The following is a 19,679-nucleotide window of genomic DNA, read 5'->3' on the forward strand; positions in this document are numbered from 1 at the left end:
GCCATGGCAGTAGGTAATAAGACAGTAACCCCAAATAGGGGTTGCAGGGGGTAACTTAAAATTTTTGAATAGCAACACCTATCAAGTAGCACATCATTTAAAAGAGCTTTAAATAAATGCGGCAAATCTGACTTTCATAAGACAAATTAAAAAAAAAGTTACTTATGTCAAGAAATGTTTGACGTTAATTTAACTGGAGCTTTACATTCCATCACTTTAATTTTTTTCGTGGTTGTAAATTATAAATAACCTTCAGTACACGTGACCAGGGTGATGACACACACTGATTAACATGATTTTGAATTTCACCATCCACCCCCTAATAAGGGTTGCTAGTGGGGTTTTTATTTTTTTTACACTAATTTGGGGGTGGGGGTGAAATAGAAAATCATGTTAAAGCACGTGTGAAATTAAAAAATACCACCATAAAGTACTTTTCATAACCCTAGTAACGTGTATGGAAGCTCGTTTAAAAATATACAGCCGTTCAAAAATTAATTTTTGTTTATTAAACTAAACAAAAAACTAAATACGGCAATAACTAAAAATACCCCCGCCGCAGCAAACCTGCAGACTAAGTGAATTTCAACTTGTCTGATTACATTAAATGTAGGCCTAACTCAAGTTATCGCGTTCACAGACGTGTATATATATATATATATGAGTGAAAATTTAAAAACGTACGTTTTCATGTCCCTGGACTTTTACTTCGTAGATACTGGATTTGTAGTTTATTATTATGTGTTTTAATATTTTTTGGGGCAGGGGCAACATGTTACACACATTTATTTGGTTTTAAATAGGTTCTAGGTATTTTTTTCGTATTTTTAAAGTCTCGAAATTCACGACCATGACGTGTCCCTAAGATACATTTTCCAACTTTCACGCTGTTTTTAGACTAATTATTCATTTCGAAATATATAAAGCCATATTTTTATGTCATCAATAATTATTAAACTTACAAAAAAGGAGCATATTATAATTTTATTGTCATTACAAACTGACTACCATGACAAAATAAGTCTGTCCCTCGATTTGGCGTCACGACCATTTGGGAAAAATTTACAACTTTGGAGCACGACAGTGGCAAGCCTGGTGTCGATGGAGTCAGTTGGTTTTAGAGACTAGTTCGGGGTGTACGTCAGGATTGTAGTGCCGGTCGTTTCGAGTTGAAAGGAGGAATTACAAGATTAATAAAGGAAAGATTGTGTTTTTTGTAATTTTTGTGTGTCCATGACCGTACGTAGTCATTGGATGAAGTAGACATGGTGTTAATTTTTTTTAAAAGATATTTCAATTGCTAGATTAACCTAGAAGTCCAGTTTGTATCCTCGAACATGAGGTGCAGGGCTAAACCAAACACACTGGTCGTGACAATAACTTTAATATAATTGTAAATTGAACAGTTTAGTTCAATTGAAACACATATTTTTATTATAACTAACAGGATAATTGAAGGATTGTTTAGAAAGATTTAGATTATTCCAGACAATTCACGACCATACCGCTTGTCCCTGACCATCACGTTTATGATTTCTATCATAAAAATTTCAAAAATTAAAATATCGTCGTATTTCAATGTTTTATACACAAAAGAAGCACACCTCTATACAAACATAACGATTTTTCGGGTCTCAGGTAAGTTTTTTCGGAGTTATACAAACTTTAAAAGATTTTATTGGCTTTTTTTCAATTTTTTGAGTTTTTTTATTTTTTTCTAGAAAGACCAAATATACCGGTACCAAAAGATCAGTGACCTTTTTATTGTATAATGGTCATAAAAGTAAATTAATTTATAGCAAAACATAGTTATAAAAATAATATTAACTATTTTTAATATTCATTTAAACGTCCGTTATGGTCGTGACATGATTTTGTGTTTTTCCACTAAAGATGCTCTTTTAAAAAGAAACTAGGCCTACCAAAGATATTGCGTTACCATGGACATTTTATGAAACTTCAAATATTAATGAAATAAAAAAAATAATAAAAGTTTTGAAAAAAGGGGAAAAAAATTTGCAAAGTGCTTTTCCTGAAAATGTACATTTTTAAATTTTCACTCATATATATTTATATATATATATATATATATAGGAAATCTATTTTTTGATAGTTTTGTTCACTTTTTAGGGCTACTTTTTCAAGAAATAAGTAAAATAATAAAAACCAGAGTACCCTGAAATTCATTTTTATTAAACTTATAGATATTACTAGCAGAGTACCTGTCCTTCGTACGGGGTTGGAATATAAGTATAAAATGCTTATTGCAGTTACACTCAAACTTTGCGTTTGCAATAAGGAAATACACAGTTTGATAAAATTTGCTTTTTTTATATTTACAGTATTCTATAGTATTACACATCTACCATAGCCATAATGTTCTACCACTTCACCTAAACAATAGAGAAAAATAAATTATCAACAATTCGCAAAATATCACAAATTATTCATGAAATGAAAAACATAAACATAACTGTAAACAATCCTACTTTGACAGTTCTCATTGCGAATCACAGTTTTTTGGTTGCTGCTTAGTTCAAACTAGCAGAGTACCCGTCCTTCGTACGGGGTTGGAATAGTATAAAATGCTTATTGCAGTTACTCAAGCTTTGCGTTTGCAATAAAGGAAGACAGAGTTTGATAAAATTTGCTTTTTAAAATTTACAGTATTCTATAGTATTACACATCTACCATAGCCATATTGTTCTACCACTTCACCTAAACAATAGAGAAAAATATCACAAATTATTCATGAAATGAAAAATTGTAAACAATCCTACTTTGACAGTTCTCATTGCGAATCACAGTTTTTTGTTGCTGCTTAGTTCAAATTAGCTGTTTTCATAAATGCAAAAAAAATAATGCTGCACCCTGTTGGTAAATCTTATAACTTTTTAATGATTTTCCATATCATAGAACCAACTTTTTTAGTTGAAACAGCTGACTAAGTTCTTTAATTCCCTTTAAATATGAATACTCATAAGGTTAACATGGGGAATTACAGAGCCACTGGGGCGGAGCCCGAAAGGATTTTTGAGATAAGAATATGCCTATATGTTAATCGGGAATGTAAGCTATCATCATGCCAAATTTCAGCCCAATCCGTTCAGTGGTTTATGCGTGATTGAACTTCAAACAAACAAACAAACACACAAACTTTCACATTTATAATATTAGTAAGATAAGATTAGCTGTTTTCATAAATGCAAAAAAAATATAGTGCTGCACCCTGTTGGTAAATCTTAAAACTTTTAAATGCTTTTCCATATCATAGAACCAATTTTTTTAGTTGAAACAGCTGACTAAATTCTTTAATTCCATTTAAATATGAATACTCATAAGGTTAACATGGGGAATTACAGAGCCACTGGGGCGGAGCCCGAAAGGATTTTTGAGATAAGAATATGCCTATATGTTAATCGGGAATGTAAGCTATCATCATGCCAAATTTCAGCCCAATCCGTCCAGTGGTTTATGCATGATTGAACTTCAAACACACAAACTTTCACATTTATAATATTAGCAAGATAAAAATTATAAACATATAAATCTATATATATATATATATGGTGTTTTTGGCCTCTGGGGACATGAAAATGAAAATGTAAATCGGTCCCGGGCCTAGGTCCTACCATGAGACCTACAGTAATAGTTACTTCCCTATGGATAAATTCGCTAAAAGGATATAATAAACTGTTAATAAACACCGGTATACAGGGTGTTTTTTTAAAAACTTGCATCTTTATTTATGTAAAAACCGCAATAGATAGAAATATGAAGTTTGCGGGAATCGTCTATTGACGTAGGGGGCCCAATTGTTTTGAATTCAACGTTATATTCACATTCCCCCCCCTTTCCCCCTGCCCTTAACTTAATTTTGTTAAATACCAAGGTACCCCTTGTGACATATCAAATGAATGAGCATGAAAAAAGAAAATGTTTGATGAAAAAAAAATTGAAAATCGGTTCATAAATTTGCGAGATATTTCCCCCCCCCCCTCCACGGAACTTAATTTTTTTTTATAGCAAGGTACCCCTTGTGATATATCAAATGAAAGAGCATGAAAAAAGAAAATGTTTGGTGAAATTTATTTTTCATTTGATATGTCACAAGGGCGGGTACCTTGCTATTAAAAAACAAGTTATGGGTAGGGGAAAAGGGGGGTGATTATCTCACAAATTCATGAGCCGATTTTAAATCTTTTTTCACAAAAAATTTTCTTTTTTCATGCTCTTTCATTTGATACTAGCTGTGTACCCGTTCTACGCACGGGGATCTTATAATATTCAGTTGAAACCTTCTTATATAACGAACAGCAGTTGGTTTGCATATTTTAAGATATGCTGGCCAAACTATTATACATAGCTTCATTTTATGTTGTTTTTTGTTGTTCCGGATCGGTATGACAATCAATAAAAGGTTAAATTACCTCTGTGTCTGCCGGTCGATCCTATAACGGTAGGCTTACTTTTATTTTTACTATCTGATCTCGTTTGCATGGCTCAATCACGTCCTGGTTGAAGTTCGTTCGCTACGCTCACTCACCTGTATGTTGGAGCTCGTTCGCTGCGCTCACTTTCCTTCAGGTTAGCTCGTTCGCTACGCTCACTTGCCTTCAGGTTAGCTCGTTCGCTACGCTCACTCGCCTCCAGGTTGCAAATTAGCTGTTGTCATAAATGTAAAAGAAATAATAGTGCTAGTGCTGCACCCTGTTGGTAATCCTTGTAACTTTAATGCTATTGAACATCACAGAACAGAACCAACTTGTTTAATTGAAACAGCTGTTAAGATTCAATAATTTCATTTCTCATAAGGTTAACATGGGCTTCCAGAAATTCCACGTCAAAAATCGACAAAAACTTGATTTTCAAGGGTTTACTGTTAAATATCTAACTGTCTCATATTCGATGAAATACGTCTAAAACCATCTCATATATGTATAGTATTTGGAAAATAAGTTTCAGGCGGGACAGTGCTATAGTTATTGAGGAGTAGTTGTAATAAAGTGCGTATTTTAGCGTTACCAAGAGAATGACAGATAGACAGACAGACAGACAGACAGACAGACAGACAGAAATTGAGATAAGGTTTGATTCGGTTTCTCTGACCTATGAAATGTAAAAATAACCAAAAAGTTCATTATTCTAAGCAATGTACAGACAAAACTCTAATTTTATTTATATAGATAGATGTCACAAGGTGTACCTTGCTATTAAAAAAAAATTAAGTTTGGGGGGGGAAGGGGGAAATATCTCACAAATTTATGAACCGATTTTCAATTTTTTTTTCATCAAACATTTTCTTTTTTCATGCTCTTTTATTTGATATGTCACAAGGGGTACCTTGCTATTTAAAAAAAATAAGTTGGGGGCAGGGGGGGAAAGGGGGGGAATGTGAATGTAACGTTGAATTCAAAACAATTGGGCCCCCTACGTCAAAAGATGATTCCCGCAAACTGCATATTTCTATCTATTGCGGTTTTTACATAAATAAAGATTCAAGTTTTTTAAAAAAAACCCTGTATTATACAAAGTAGGCCTAATGAACAGAAGATAAAAGGTGAGACACGTCTCACTTGACTCAAACCACAATGGCGACTATGTGACAGGCTTAGTTTTTTTAGGTTATTAGCACGCGCAGTCACTGGCGACACCAGTTGTACACATCTAATAGGCTCCGTATTCTGCAATGCCCCCTACTGCCTGGACACTAAAACTGTGGCGACACAGGTTGCTGGGCAAAATCATTCCCGGCAACTTCACAGACCACTTTTTCGGTGGCACCACCGATCACCCCACGGCTAATAGGCACCATTAGAGTCCATGCCCTCTACACGTCGGCCACTGATGTCGCCACTAGTTGCGCCACTGGTTGCAAATTTTTTTTGGGTAATTTTTTTTTTTTTTTTTTTTTTTTTTTTTTTTTTTTTTTTTTTTTTTTTTAGGGAGAGGAGGGAAAATGCTTTTACGCACACAGGTAGCCAGCCTGTAGTGTGAGACTCCTGAAAATTGTCGGACTACTCACTAAAAAACCCCCTCTTACTCTGTTGGACACAGACCTGGAATTGTTTGTCACATTACTTCAAGTCAGGCCAACATGTGACCTATGCCCTCAGGGCTCGCACCGTTTCTGGCATTTCGATTCTTAATGACCTACAACCGCATCCCGGTCAAGGTCGATCTTCTTGGCGAGGAGAATACCCTGGATATAATGTGACACACAGGTCCAATTGTCCTCACCCTCCGTCATAATCGGTATGACCGTGTCCACCGACAGCAGTCCTATTAATTGTTGAGCCTCCAGGCAGGGCCTTTCCCAGCGCTGGCAGTGGAAAAATGTATGTTCCACGTCATCGAGAATGCCTGGGCAGTATATGCAGTCGGGTGACACGGCTTTGCCCATCCTGAACAGGTACGACCGGAAAAAACCGTGTCCCGTCAGAAATTGGGTGAGGTAGAAGTCCACCTCTCCGTACCGCCGATCAACCCAAGGTTGGACTTGCTGTATCAGTCGCCTGGTCCAGAGTCCCCGTGTCTCCTGTTCCCAGCCCTCCTGCCACAGCTGGTAGGTGCGGGTGCGTTCCTCTGTTCGAGCCTCGTCCTCCCCACGGCCCCGGTAAATTGCCTTTCTCTCCGCCGCCAAAAGTTTGACGGGGATGACTCCAGCAATCACCAGGACGGCGGGCTCAGACACTGTTCGGTAGGCAGATGCTACCCTCAGTGCTGCCTGACGCTGCACTCGGGCGAGCCGCATCCTGTATGCCTCCTTATTTAGTGCGTCTGCCCACACCTCCGCACCGTACAAGAGTACGGACTGGACCGAAGACATTAACAGCCTTCTACGACTGGACCGAGGCCCTCCGACATTGGCCATCAACCGGCTAAGAGAAGAAACCACCCTAGCGGCCTTGTCCGCTGTACGGAAGATCTGATCCCGCCAGCTAAGCTTGCTGTCTACCATGACCCCAAGATACTTGGCAGAACGAACAGTTTGAACCTCGACGGCTCCCACCCTCAACGGCACGATGGTGTCAATCCGTTTTTTTGTCAAAATCACGATCTCGGTTTTGCTCAGAGCAAGCGAGAGACCATGGTCTGCCATCCATGCGTTTATGGTACGCATAACTCGGTTTAGCTTTAGCTGAGCCAGCTCAACGCTACGTGCAGCTATCAAAGCTGCAACGTCGTCTGCGTACCCAACCAAGACTGTTTCCTCAGGCATTTCAGACCTCAGAAGGCTGTCATAAGCGACGTTCCAGAGGTCTGGGCCGACTATGGAACCTTGGGCAGCACCAGAAGTGACACTCATCGTCCGCGGGCCCTCCGCAGTGTCATACGTTAGGAGGCGAAACCGGAGATAATCCTCTATGATGCGCATGAGGTATGCCGGCACGTGGAAGGTGTTCTCCAGAGCATCCAGCATATCGCACCACCTCGCCGAATTAAATGCATTTCGCACATCGAGCGTTACGAGCAGCACAACCCTGCGAGAGTAGTGGGTAAAATCCTCAGCTCTCATCACGGCTTGCTTCACCTCCTCAATCGCATCAATCGTTGATCGCCCCATCCTGAATCCATACTGACGAGGGGAGAGGTCCCCCGCAGCGACAACGGCTGAATTTAGCCGGGAACGGATCAATTTCTCGAGGACTTTGCCAGCCGTATCCAACATACACAGAGGTCTGTAAGAGGCTGGCAGATCTGGGTCTCCCTTGCCCTTCCCAACAAGCACAAGCCTAGCTGTCTTCCAGCACAAGGGGAAAACCCCTTCAACCAGGCAGGCGTTATACATGCTCAAAAGGATCAAGGGGTTGGTAGTCAAAACCTTCTTGAGGACTTCACCGGGCACCCCATCGGGACCAGGAGCCTTGTTGTTCTTCAGGGATATGACGGCCGCCACCAGCTCTTCAGGGCTGAAAAGTGGGACGTCGTCCACCCTTCCATAATCCCGCAGTGGGCGCAACGCGTGAGCCGGGAAAAGGGACTCGACTATCCTCTCCATAGTGACCCTGTCCATGACGGAAGGTGGAGAGCGGGTTCCAAGTTTCATGGTTACAAGTTTGTAACCCAGGCCCCACGGGTTGGAATCAACATCGTCCCTTAATTTATCCCAGCAACTCCGTTTACTCCAATTGATGGCTCGACGAAGATACCTCCTAGCCACCCTATAAGCATCCGACTTACGCCGTCTGTCTAGGGGTTCTCTAGCCCTGGTAGCAAGTCTTCTGGCCCTCAATGCCGCTCGACGCAATTCCGCAATCTCGGCAGTCCACCAGTACACAGGACGCTTATTGCACCGGTATCTCCTGCGAGGCATAGACTCATCGCAGGCCGAGACAATCAGTTTCATCGTGGATGCAACTAACGCCTCTGCGTGAGGCACGACAGTTGCAGGATGAACCACCGGCGTTCTTCATTGAATTTTGCCACATCCAGTTTTTTAATGTTCCATCGAACGGGCACTTGACGAAACGCTGCCACTTGTCTCTGATGACCATCCAGGACGTCAAAAATTATGTACTGGTGGTCACTGGCCGTGTAATCCTCCAGGACTCTCCAGGCTCTGATCCTTGGCAAAAGAGACTCAGATGCAAGGGTAATGTCTGGGATCGTTCCCCGCATCCCAGGGCGCCGGAAAGTTGGCGTGTTGCCCTCGTTGACGACAACGAGTCCGGCTCTGGCAGCAAAGTCCAGAATGTACTTGCCCCGGGAATTTGTGAGGGTCATTCCCCACTCGACAGCCCTAGCATTAAAATCCCCACCCACGACGACGTGTCCTGTGGTATTGCGCACGCTCTCTTCAAGGCGGTCTATCTTCTCACGAAAGTCACGGATGACCTCATTGGGAGTGAGGTAGACACTAAAGTAAGTGACATCCCGGCACCGAACCCAAACGAAACCTCGGCCCTTCGCGTGACCGCTCAGGGGTAATAGCGGCCTAATAAATGCCAAGTTACCTTTGGACCAACCTGGTATTTAACCAGAGGCAAACACAGCAACTAACATCATTCTCTGATTGCTTTTTTGTAGACGGAGTTTGAGAAGCTGTAACTAGGGGTCTTAATCCCGGCCGATTTTTGATACCTAGAAATCCCGGGATTGGTGACTTTTAATCCCGGGATTAACGGGACTGCAAAACCTATGTTTATATTGATTTTTGTGTGTATTTGAGGACTTTTACTTACGGAAAATTAATAAAAATACGTCCAATAACACTTGAAACACATACTCTTTATTTTTAGAACGATTATATGAAATGGTATAAGTAATGATCTTTTTTGATTGGAAAATTTAACTATCAATAAACTCAATAGGCGAACGAATGTAGGCCTAAATAAATATATGTTTCAGTTTTTAAACGATTTGGATTTACTTTCTGTAAATGTTATTACATTAGTTAAAATTTAGAACTTAATTACAGTAGGCCTACAAGTTATTTTGAGCTTTACTTTTGACATTAAACGTAAACAACGCAATTCGTGTAGCAAACATAACATTGCAATAGGAAATTTAAGTATTATTTTCATTGAAGCCATAAAATATAACTATAAACTCACGATTATAATCTCATTATTAAGATTGCTTATACTGTATTTAGGGTCTAACTTATAACTTTATCTTCGTATTTGGTCATTAGTGTGGTGATTAAATTTCTTACAATCTAAAATTACTTTTTTCATACACACGCTACTACATAAGCAGATGGTTTATTGTTTTAGAGTATCTTATATTGTTTTATTGCTGTCAGTCAATATAACATTTTTTACGCTGCTGCTTGTGATTCTTCCCATTTTATCTTTTTCTCTCAGCTATCTTTACTCTATCTATTAGCGTGACATATAGCCTACGTGCGAGTGCTCGTGATTTTTTAAATGTATTTATTATATTTTAGAGTGACATATCAACATTTATACATACTGTAAATAAGAAATACGGGCTATGAAAGTTCCCCGTGGTTATATTTATTTACTTATAAAACGGAAACATTGCTCAGTGTAACACTGGTAAGGGGCCAGTTTAAAACATTAAAGTAGTCAACGAGGGGTCTTCTCGCTCATTTAAAATGGCTAAAAAGTTAAAATCATAATATTATATAATCCCGGGATCGGCTGAGACGAATCCTGAAATCCCGGGATTGAGACCCCTAGCTGTAACATTATCTGAGAGGTAAAATGGAAGAATTTTGATTTCAACTCTACAGGTAAAATTATAGGCCTATATTTAAGTAATTTTAAATAAGAATTGCATACAGCAGCTATTTAGGTAAATTCAAAAATCGAAAACCAACATTAAGTTAGTTGCTCTATTTTTGGAAGCATTAACTTAAGTCTATATAAATATGTTTAGGCCTATAAAAAGTTCAATAGATATGATTGGAAATACAGATTAACTTAGCCAAGTTTTACGTAGGCGTAAATTTTTGAAAGCCTATGATACCTGGTAGGAGCAGGGGTACAGTTTCTTAACTGGGCTATGCTAACACTGATTGAAACTACCTACCTATCGAATTGAAAATATTGATTAATACTCGACATTTTTAAATATATACTGGTGTGAAACTGCCACTGTTGCATTATACAGTATAATGAAACCGTCATAACCTAACCTAACTAACCAAACTTGCTGATAATCAAAAAAATTGCATGAAGGTTTACTAATCGAATCGATAGTTTCAATCGATATTGGCATAGCCCAGGTAAGTGTTGACAGTATTGACATACTCAGGAGCAGTCGTATGTCAAAGTTTTGCTGCAAAAAATAAAATTTAATTCTCTACTTCTTTCATTGAACTAATGATGATGACTTAGGCTTGGAGCAACATTTAATTGACCAAAATATTTTACTTACGCTAGGCCTACCAAGTAGGCAAGCCTCTGAGACTTAATTTAACTAAAAACTGTTTGCTCTTACTTTTTTGGAGAGTGAAGGGATTCTTCTAAGTTTGTTTCATCTTCTTCCTCAAGAGAAGACATCCTTTTTCGTTTATGGCTAATTCTATTATAGGCCTCAGTTACACTTACAGGAGCATACTGAGAAACAAATTTACTCATTGATTCACCCATGATAATTTCACCAAAAATGGAAGGACAGCTAGCAGTTACTAATTTTTAGACAGTAAAACAACCATTTTTAACGACAAGAACTTCTTTTAGTATAATTCAAAAGATTCTGGTCTCCCACTTCCTTTGTAAGGAAAATGTTAACTTTCACTTTCTTCCATAAACTCACCAAGTTACTCTTTCATCATCGCGAAAAATATTGTGATCGTGATGTGATTGATTGTGCTTTGCTTGTGCATACTATGACATAAGGCAAATGGTAAACAAAGATCAGCTGTTTAAAGATCAGTACTGCCACACAATACAAAAAAAGTTCAAGTTTTTGTTGATATCGATGAATAATATTTTTATTTAGATTCTTTGCTATTCAACGATATTTTAATTGGGTTTACTTAAACTAATATGTTATTGCACATTTTATAGAGTGTGTTTTAGTAGTGGAAAGCATCTGGAACTTCGGTGCGGAAGGGACGGGTTCGATCCCTGACACATCTACAAAGCTTTAAAAGGTTTGGAACGATTTCTCTTTAAAATGCTTAAATCAGGCAGAACCTGTAGAACACATGAATGAACACATCTCAGACGTGCGCCGCAGCCGCTACCACCAGTAGCGGTCCCAGGGAGGGATATCCCCCCCCCCCCGAAATATTTTATATTTTATTAGCTAACATAAATACTTGGATACTTTTACTAGCACTCTGATCAAGAGATTTTAGAGCTCAAATACTTACAAAAATATGTTTTTAGGCTTTAAATTCTAAATTTTTATAGGATAAGGATATTCCATACCCCCAGGCCCCAGACCCCCCGGCCACCGGTGGTCATTCCCCCCGAAATGAAATACTGGGACCGCCAGTGGCTACCTCGCATGTCTGTTCCAAATGACGCCATATCACGTTCCTAATCCTAAGAGTTACTTTCATAACTGTTTGGGAACAGGTTGCACTCAAAGAAAACCTTGTATGGTAGTACACTTCTTAACCTCATTAGCCGAAATGGGTAGAATAAACTTCACGTTATCTGCCCACAACTATAATATTGAATATGAAATGAAACTCTTCTAAAATAACCAAAATTGCTGTAACATTTCAAAATTCCGTTTGATAGCAGAATTCTGAAATGAAACTGTTCTTTAACTAACCCAACTTAACCAAACTTTCTGTCACATTTTGAGGTGAAAAGAGTCACTTAGTTAAATCACGTTTAAATTTAGTACTTAATAAAAATGTCACTGGCATAGACAAATCATTTCTTTGACCTACTTTATTTTCAACTTCCTAGACTATCATAAAAAATCGCTTTATTTATTAAAATGTTTTGCATAAATTTGGTTCTCGATATTTAGATATTGGTTCTTATTATTGGAATATAAAGAAATAAGATATTACACGAACTTGAGTTTTTAAATGTTCTATAATCTTTGATCGAATCTTAGTCAGTGTTTCATGATGACTATTATATGCTGCCACTATTTATTTAATAAAACAACCTAAATCGTCTGCACTCTGTCTGCAGTGCATCTGCCCGCTGCCCCGCACTCTGTCGGTAGTCTGCACTGCAGTTTGAAGTAAACTAACTAAACTAAACCCTCTCCGGACCGGATGCTTTACCTGTCAGCGTCAGCTTTGAAGATGGGATTTGATTCTGAAATTGTTACGATTTTGCCTATTAGATACTGTTTCATCCAAGTTTTCTAGTAGTTCTTCTCTTAATTTATATTGGTGTCACTATTCATTTTCGTACAATGAAAGTCTTGAAGTGATGAGGCCTACCCCATACTGACTTGGTTAGCCCTACTTGAACATTTCTGTTGAGGGACCCTATGTAAAATGTCTTGTTTGCTGAGATTTGTGAAGCATTACCATAAAGCTGTGGGCTTCAGTTCTACTTATGTTCAATTTAAACCTTCTAACTTATATTATAATATTTACCGAAATTCAAGTAATACAAAACTGTTGACACATAACCTATCAACATTAAAACACAGTAGTTGTGACTCTATACTTCTCAGTAATAAAAACATTAATTTTGATTTTATCATAGTTCAAAGAAGGTACTTTTCTTTAAGAGAATCGTTTGAATCTGCTGTAGCTTCACATACTACTGTGTTTAAGGTAATATCAGAAAGTTCAGTAGTTCAATTTACACAAAGTCTTGTCGTTGATTTTCATAACACTACTGGTTTACCATGGTGGTTGTCAATTGTAGTCCTTACTTGCTTAGTTCGATGTTTCATCACTCTTCCTCTTGCTATTTATCAGGTAAGCAATCATAAGAATATAGGCCTATTGTATTCTCCTGCATATCTTATTTGTGCATATCTTAATAAATTTGTTTATTAATGCCCTGATCAATTTATGATCATTTTGGCTGGCCTACAGTTCCGCAGAAAATCTACGCTATTCTATTGAATACAATTTTTATTTGATATATCAATTAAAATATTTCACTCACTGTAAATATTGATTCTTTGTTATTACTATGAGTTCATTCAAGAAGAGGGCCATTTGCCACTCTTTTACAGCCTGTTGCAGTTTACAGGTTAGGTAAGTTTAAATCAGTTTAGTTTGTGATAATGACAAACAAAATAATATAATTTATTTAGTTTTCAATCCTTTTAACACGTTCGCTACCGATTGCCACATATTTGCGACACTAAAGTCATTACCACGCCCCGAGGTATACATTTTAATATTACACTTGCAGACTGCGGCAAAGTAAAAATGAGTTTTGCCAACTATCACATGACGTCACTAATCATCATATCCACAGACCAAGTGACGCACGTATGCGACAGACATCCCTGTAGACCGATGCAGAGAATTCAGGGCCTTCAAATAGACCGTTACAAAGATATAAGCTTTTAGCGAATTTCCCTATAGGGAAGTAGCTATTACCTTAGGTCTCATGGTAAGACTTAGGCCCGGGACCGATTTACTTTTTCATTTTGATGTCCCCAGAGGCCAAAAACACCACTCGTTCAAATTTTTATATATGTATATATATATATATATTTTCTTGCATTTTTAGGGCTACTAATATAATAAAATTAAAACATATATAACAAAGTACCCTTTTAGTAAATTAAATGGAATGAGGTTATGGTAAAAATGACTTGACAATGGACTTAGTTCCGAAACATGTCGTCATGAAAAATAAAATAATTACTAAAAGGGTACTTTGTTATATATGTTTTAATTTTAATATATATATATATATATATGTGTCCGTGAACACGATAACTTGAGTAATTTTTATCCGATTTTGATGAAATTTGGTTTGAAGGTGTAAGGCGGGATAAACTTGAATGAGTTCGCGATCCAGCATGATCGGACCATGGGAACAGGGTTTTATGGGGGGTTTTATGGGGTAAAAATTGGTTTTTCTCACTTTTGACCCTCAAAACACAAAATTTCCCAATTTTTCTCTAAACCTTCTTAAAGAGCTTAAAAAAACAAACAATTCAGTATATCAAAGTGTTTTTGTACGGTTATTGGTTACGGAAAAAACTAAAAAAATGGTAATTTAAAATTCCCATGTTATTCTTATGGAGAATATTGTAAAATGTTGTAGTTTGCTTCTTTATGGATATCTTTTGATCAAACTTGGCAAATATATTCATTTTATACTAAGCAATAATTATTTTACTTAAAACACACACTTTATTAGTTTCCTTGTAGCAGCAAACCTAGGTACTCATTAAACCTAATGTTATTTAAATAGATCAATTGAAAATCAATTCAGCCAAATGGAAATTCGCTTAGGCGTCAGGTTTGCTGCGGCGGGGGTATTTAATATCATTAGACACAGACGCAATATGTGATGTCAGTATATTTTAATGTGACCAGCAGCAATCTATGGGTAGAAACTGGCCATCGATGGTCCATATTAATGAAAAATTAGTAGTACTGTTGAGGTACCGAACGTGTTAATTTGGTTTTCAGATAGGTACTTAAAGCTGATAGGCTATGACACTTCCAAAATCAGCCTACAAAATACTGCCTGAAAAATGCACTAAATTAAAGAAATATTAGGGGTGACCTACTATGACATACGACACCTGTACTGCACAGTTACCAAAATACCAATTAGTTTTTTTATGGTGTCGTACACCTGTATCACTGTATTATTTTTTTATTTACCTAGCTGCCGTCTGAGCATAAAAAACACCTTAGTTTCACTTGGTTACCAGTCAAATTGTAGGTGGTAAAATGGAACAGAAAAATGTGTGGTAACTTACTACATATTGTAAAATATGTCAGCCCTAAGTTACAGCAGTTCTCCCCATTTACTTTACCAAACTCAATATGCCTCTTTTGGAATTAAAAGTGATTAATTAATAATTGGATGTTAATTTAACTAGGCCTAATAAAATTTTAAATTATGTTTTTTTTTTCAGAGCTATGTAATTGCAAGACTTGAAAATATAAAAAAAGAAATGGAAGAAATAACAAATAACTTGAAGTATGAAGTTGATAGAGAAATGAGAAAGAATAGATTCACAGAAAAGAAAGCAAGAGCACACTTTTATGCAACTGTAAGTCGGTATGGTAGGTAATTAGACAGTAGTTTGTCAACTGTGTCAAAATTGTAACAGTGTCATGAAAAGAACAAAAACCAATAAATCTCATATGGTAATTGAAACTTAAAGCCAGTTGTCAATAAATTGGTAACAAACTAAAGATCAAGTTTTGTTTACAATACAGATTTATAACTTTTTTAGGTAGGAACTCCACTGTCCTGTTAAAGGGATCATTCATTAATCGATCTGATTTTTTTTTATATCAATATTTTTGTTTTCCTTTACGATAAATTCCTTCTGTTAGCCTATTTTAATATCTTTCAACCAAATTTTTTTGAAACAAATTTTCCTTATGTTTTATGTATAATATTGAAGCCCATGATTTTCCAAACAAAATGGTATATAGAACAGTATAATTAACATTGTTTTCAAGCTTCTCAGATCCGTTTTAATAAAACCTTGCAAATGAGCAAAAAATAGGCAGACATTAAGGCCAAAACAAGGGACACTCAGAGGGTTAAATTACAAATTAACAAATGATCTTGTTAAGGCAAAAATAATATATGTGCAAATGAGATGAAACTGTTCTAAACTAACCTAATATAACTAACCAAACTTGCTGAACCATTTCAAAACCGTAACAGAAAAGGCATGTGGGGAATACGGAACGGAATTTTGAAATGTTACAGCAAGTTTGGTTGGTTAGGTAAGGCTAGTTTGAACAGTTTCATTCCAATATAGCCTAGTATTTTTGTATATTGTTTGTTGATATTGAACAATATTTATTTATCGTGGTTGTCAGCTGGTTGTCTCATTTTTTAATATCAATATATCGGATCAAAAAATAAAATATCGATGTGTAAAAAAATCATCGATAATATGAAAATTCCCTTTAACATGAGTACTCCTTTTTACTAGGCCATTTCAATAAAGCAAGGGTAACAAAAATGATTACTCAAGGTCAAGTCATGGACTTGAATGAGGTTTAAATAATTCCCAAGCATAGTAAAACCAAAAGATAAGCAAACGCCAATTAGACTTGAGGCCACGAGAGTCTACAGTTGGCGGCAGCATAGCAAGACTGGACTATAGGCCTACCACTTTAAAAAGAACCTGCACAGAACCACAGCTGTCTCACGCACGTAAGGGTGATGGCGGGGAAGGGCCTGAAGCAGTAGTGGGGATAAGTCGTTGATGAGGGGCCAGGGGTCTTTCCCCACCACTCTGACTCTCCTCCCTGCCCAACTCAAACAGGTGCGTGGTTTTTTTCTAAGTGGTTTCTATAGCGCGACATTGCAACATTGCCCGTTCACTATTATGGTATGATTCATTCTCATTTAGCCTACAATATACATGTTTATGGAGCAACCACTAATAATAATCTGAATGAGATATTAAAACTACAAAACAAAAGAAATCAATCAGACAAATTCTAAATATGGAACAAACCATGTTAAAGAATTAAGAATTATGACGGTATTTAGGCCCCCTTCACACTGGGCCACCATGGTGGTGACACCGGTGGCGACACCATGGTGGCTACGTTACATTAGCATTGATTTAAATGGGACATCTTCACACTGAGCTTTGGTGGCGCGTCTGGCCGCGCGACCAGAAATGCGGTAGCTCGGGGTTGCGATTTTCAGAGACACCAGTCTGGTGGCACCACCACGTCGCACCATGGTTTCTTATCGGACTGTTCACATTGGAGCGACTGGCAGCTCCACCAGTCACTACCAGCGGGCATTGCTCAGTATACTAGTTTACTAATCTTTTTAAGTTGTTAAGGTAATAAATATGGGGAAACGATTTTATTGATATAACAAAATTTATAGGTACTCTTTTTCATTTACATATTATCGTAATTGCAATGTATACATTGAGTCAAGGTATTACAGTGTTATTAATAAATGGTATATTAACTATGTTTTTATTTAATTTTCCACAACGTTAGTACTGTATCAGTTTCTCTTCCGGAGATATTTTATCTTTCAGACGTCCCAGAAGCTCATCAAAACTTAAAACACCCATTCTTGAGTAAGTAGTAATTGTGAAACGTGTCAGGGTTATTTCCAAGGTCTTGGTAGTGAATGAAAAAAGTCTCTCTGGTACTTATATCTCATAAAAACGGATGAACAAAAAAATATGTTTTTTTCTTATGTTTTCACGATTTCAAAAAAATATATACGCTAAGCACTTGCCTCTTCGACGTCCAACTGGAGCTTTGTGGCTGCAGCTGCACTGGTGGCTGAGCTGGTGGTCCATGCGCATTTTGACCGGCCACCAGTGTCGCCACCGGTGTCGCCACCATGGTGGCCCAGTGTGAAGAGGCCCTTAGACTTTATTTATATGAAACTATTGTTTACTCAAAACAAAATCAAGAGCAAATTGAGACTGGTCAGTTTATCCACCATTATAATACAAGAAACAATTAAAAAATAAGGTTCCAAAGTCATCGATTAAAAATGTTTGAGAAAAAGCCAAATTAGGCCTATATAGGATCTAAATTTTTAAACAAAATTTCTTCCATAATTCTGTAGATAGAAAATTCTCCCACAAATCAAGAGTTTTCAAAATTTAAAAGAAAATTTAATGAATACCTTAGAGAGCATTATACTCACTAGATGAGTTTTAAAATAACTAACGACCTTAAATTGAACATTTACCAACAGAAATTATGGTTTTTTTAACATTAATGTACTTATTGACAGAAATTGTATTAGGTAGTTATAAGGATTAGTTTTAAGAAATGACGCATGTTCAATTTACTAACGCTACAAAACAACGAATAAAGAATGTTTTGACTTATTTTTTAACACTAATACTGTACACTAAACAATATTTTCAAATAAGCTGGTATTATTGGATTTGGCAACACTGCGTTGTCCTTATTGCCCAATTCAAAGTCACATGGTAAATAGTCTCCTCCGTCAACTGCACTCTCGTGGCCCCTAGTGTAGTTAATAGTTTCTTAGTTATAGTACCTACTGTTGTTTCAGATATAGCCTATAACTTCTTATGTTGAATGTTTAGACGAAAAAGGAGTGGAAACGTTTGATTGAGAGGGACAATTGCCATCCTGTAAAAGTCTCAGTCCTCGCCTTGATCCAGATACCAACTTGGATTGTCTTTTCAGCATCTTTCCGCAACTTGGTTTATATGTTACCTCAGCAAGACGCAGGTAATTCAATTGATAAAAAAAGTGTTTCAAGTTCTTATTTTCAGTTTTAAATAAAATATGAAGGTAATTTTAGTCAATATTCGGCATTAGATTTTGATATTGTTAAATTTGTCAGAAACTTAAAAAACTATCTCTAGAATAAAAATCAAGATCTATTCAATTAAATAAGTCATCACACTCCGGACATTCTACACTCATCCTTCACTTATATTTAGGTTAAATACACATATGTGGCGTTCCGATCTCAAAAATTAATCCAGTCCTACTTCCGAGGCCATTTGTGAGATTGTCAGTATGCAAAAAGTATACCTCAGCGGTACAAACACTGCGAGGGTTGGGCTTGATGATAGGGCTGCTATCTTACTGCATCCAAGCCAGCAGGATTTCCACTTTGTGCGTTTTCTCTCTCAGGCTCTTCCGTCCTCTCTGCTGGTAGTCATCACTGCCCTTACATAGGTAGAGGCCCTTACATAATACTACCATCCGGAGCCAGATGGACCAAGGTTATTTTTACGAGGTGTTACTCCTCCGCCTCACCCTTCCTCATCAACTTGCTAGATGAGTCTCGGGCTTGGCACCGGCAGTGGTGGGGAATTTACAAATTCCAAAATTAATTTAGACACCAATGACACTACTATTATAAAGTTCAATTGGTTCCCTACGTAGAAAAATCACAAGTTGTTTACTTTTATAATTAATAACATAGAAAAAAAATTTTTGTTTTACCTTACTGCAGCTGATTTTGGGTGATACCTGGTTTCCATAATAACACACCTTGTTTGTTATTTGCAAAAATTAATGTAAAACAATAAGCAAGATATTTATAAACATCATAAAAGTAAGAAGAAACAAAAAGGGGGGAAATGATAATAATTAAATAACTAGTGGCGCTGCGTAGCTGTGACACAAGCGGCAC

At 37.1% G+C, this 19,679-nt stretch overlaps 2 protein-coding genes across 3 annotated transcripts in view; one reads left to right on the top strand and one right to left on the bottom strand.

Moving 5' to 3' along the window:
* LOC128985879 (protein germ cell-less-like) overlaps positions 1-11,272 on the bottom strand; it is a 31,735-nt gene extending 20,463 nt beyond the window's left edge. The window contains exon 1 of the mRNA XM_054405840.1: positions 10,912-11,272. Within this exon, the coding sequence (XP_054261815.1) occupies positions 10,912-11,063 (152 nt within the window). The 5' untranslated portion in view covers positions 11,064-11,272. The remainder of the gene's footprint in view (positions 1-10,911) is intronic.
* Positions 11,273-12,611: 1,339 nt separating this feature from the next.
* The window catches only part of LOC128988032 (cytochrome c oxidase assembly protein COX18, mitochondrial-like), a 35,081-nt gene continuing 28,013 nt past the window's right edge, over positions 12,612-19,679 (top strand). Inside the window, exons 1-3 of one of the 2 annotated variants that reach the window (XM_054409205.1) lie at positions 12,612-13,321; positions 15,460-15,597; positions 18,616-18,763. In XM_054409205.1, the coding sequence (XP_054265180.1) occupies positions 12,890-13,321; positions 15,460-15,597; positions 18,616-18,763 (718 nt within the window). In that variant the 5' untranslated portion in view covers positions 12,612-12,889. The remainder of the gene's footprint in view (positions 13,322-15,459; positions 15,598-18,615; positions 18,764-19,679) is intronic. The other variant, XM_054409206.1, reaches the window with a different exon arrangement.

Source organism: Macrosteles quadrilineatus, unplaced genomic scaffold, assembly GCF_028750875.1.
Source record: "Macrosteles quadrilineatus isolate MER2022 unplaced genomic scaffold, UCM_ALF_1.0 Scaffold_2__2_contigs__length_208266976, whole genome shotgun sequence".
In the NCBI taxonomy this organism is placed as follows: domain Eukaryota; kingdom Metazoa; phylum Arthropoda; class Insecta; order Hemiptera; family Cicadellidae; genus Macrosteles; species Macrosteles quadrilineatus.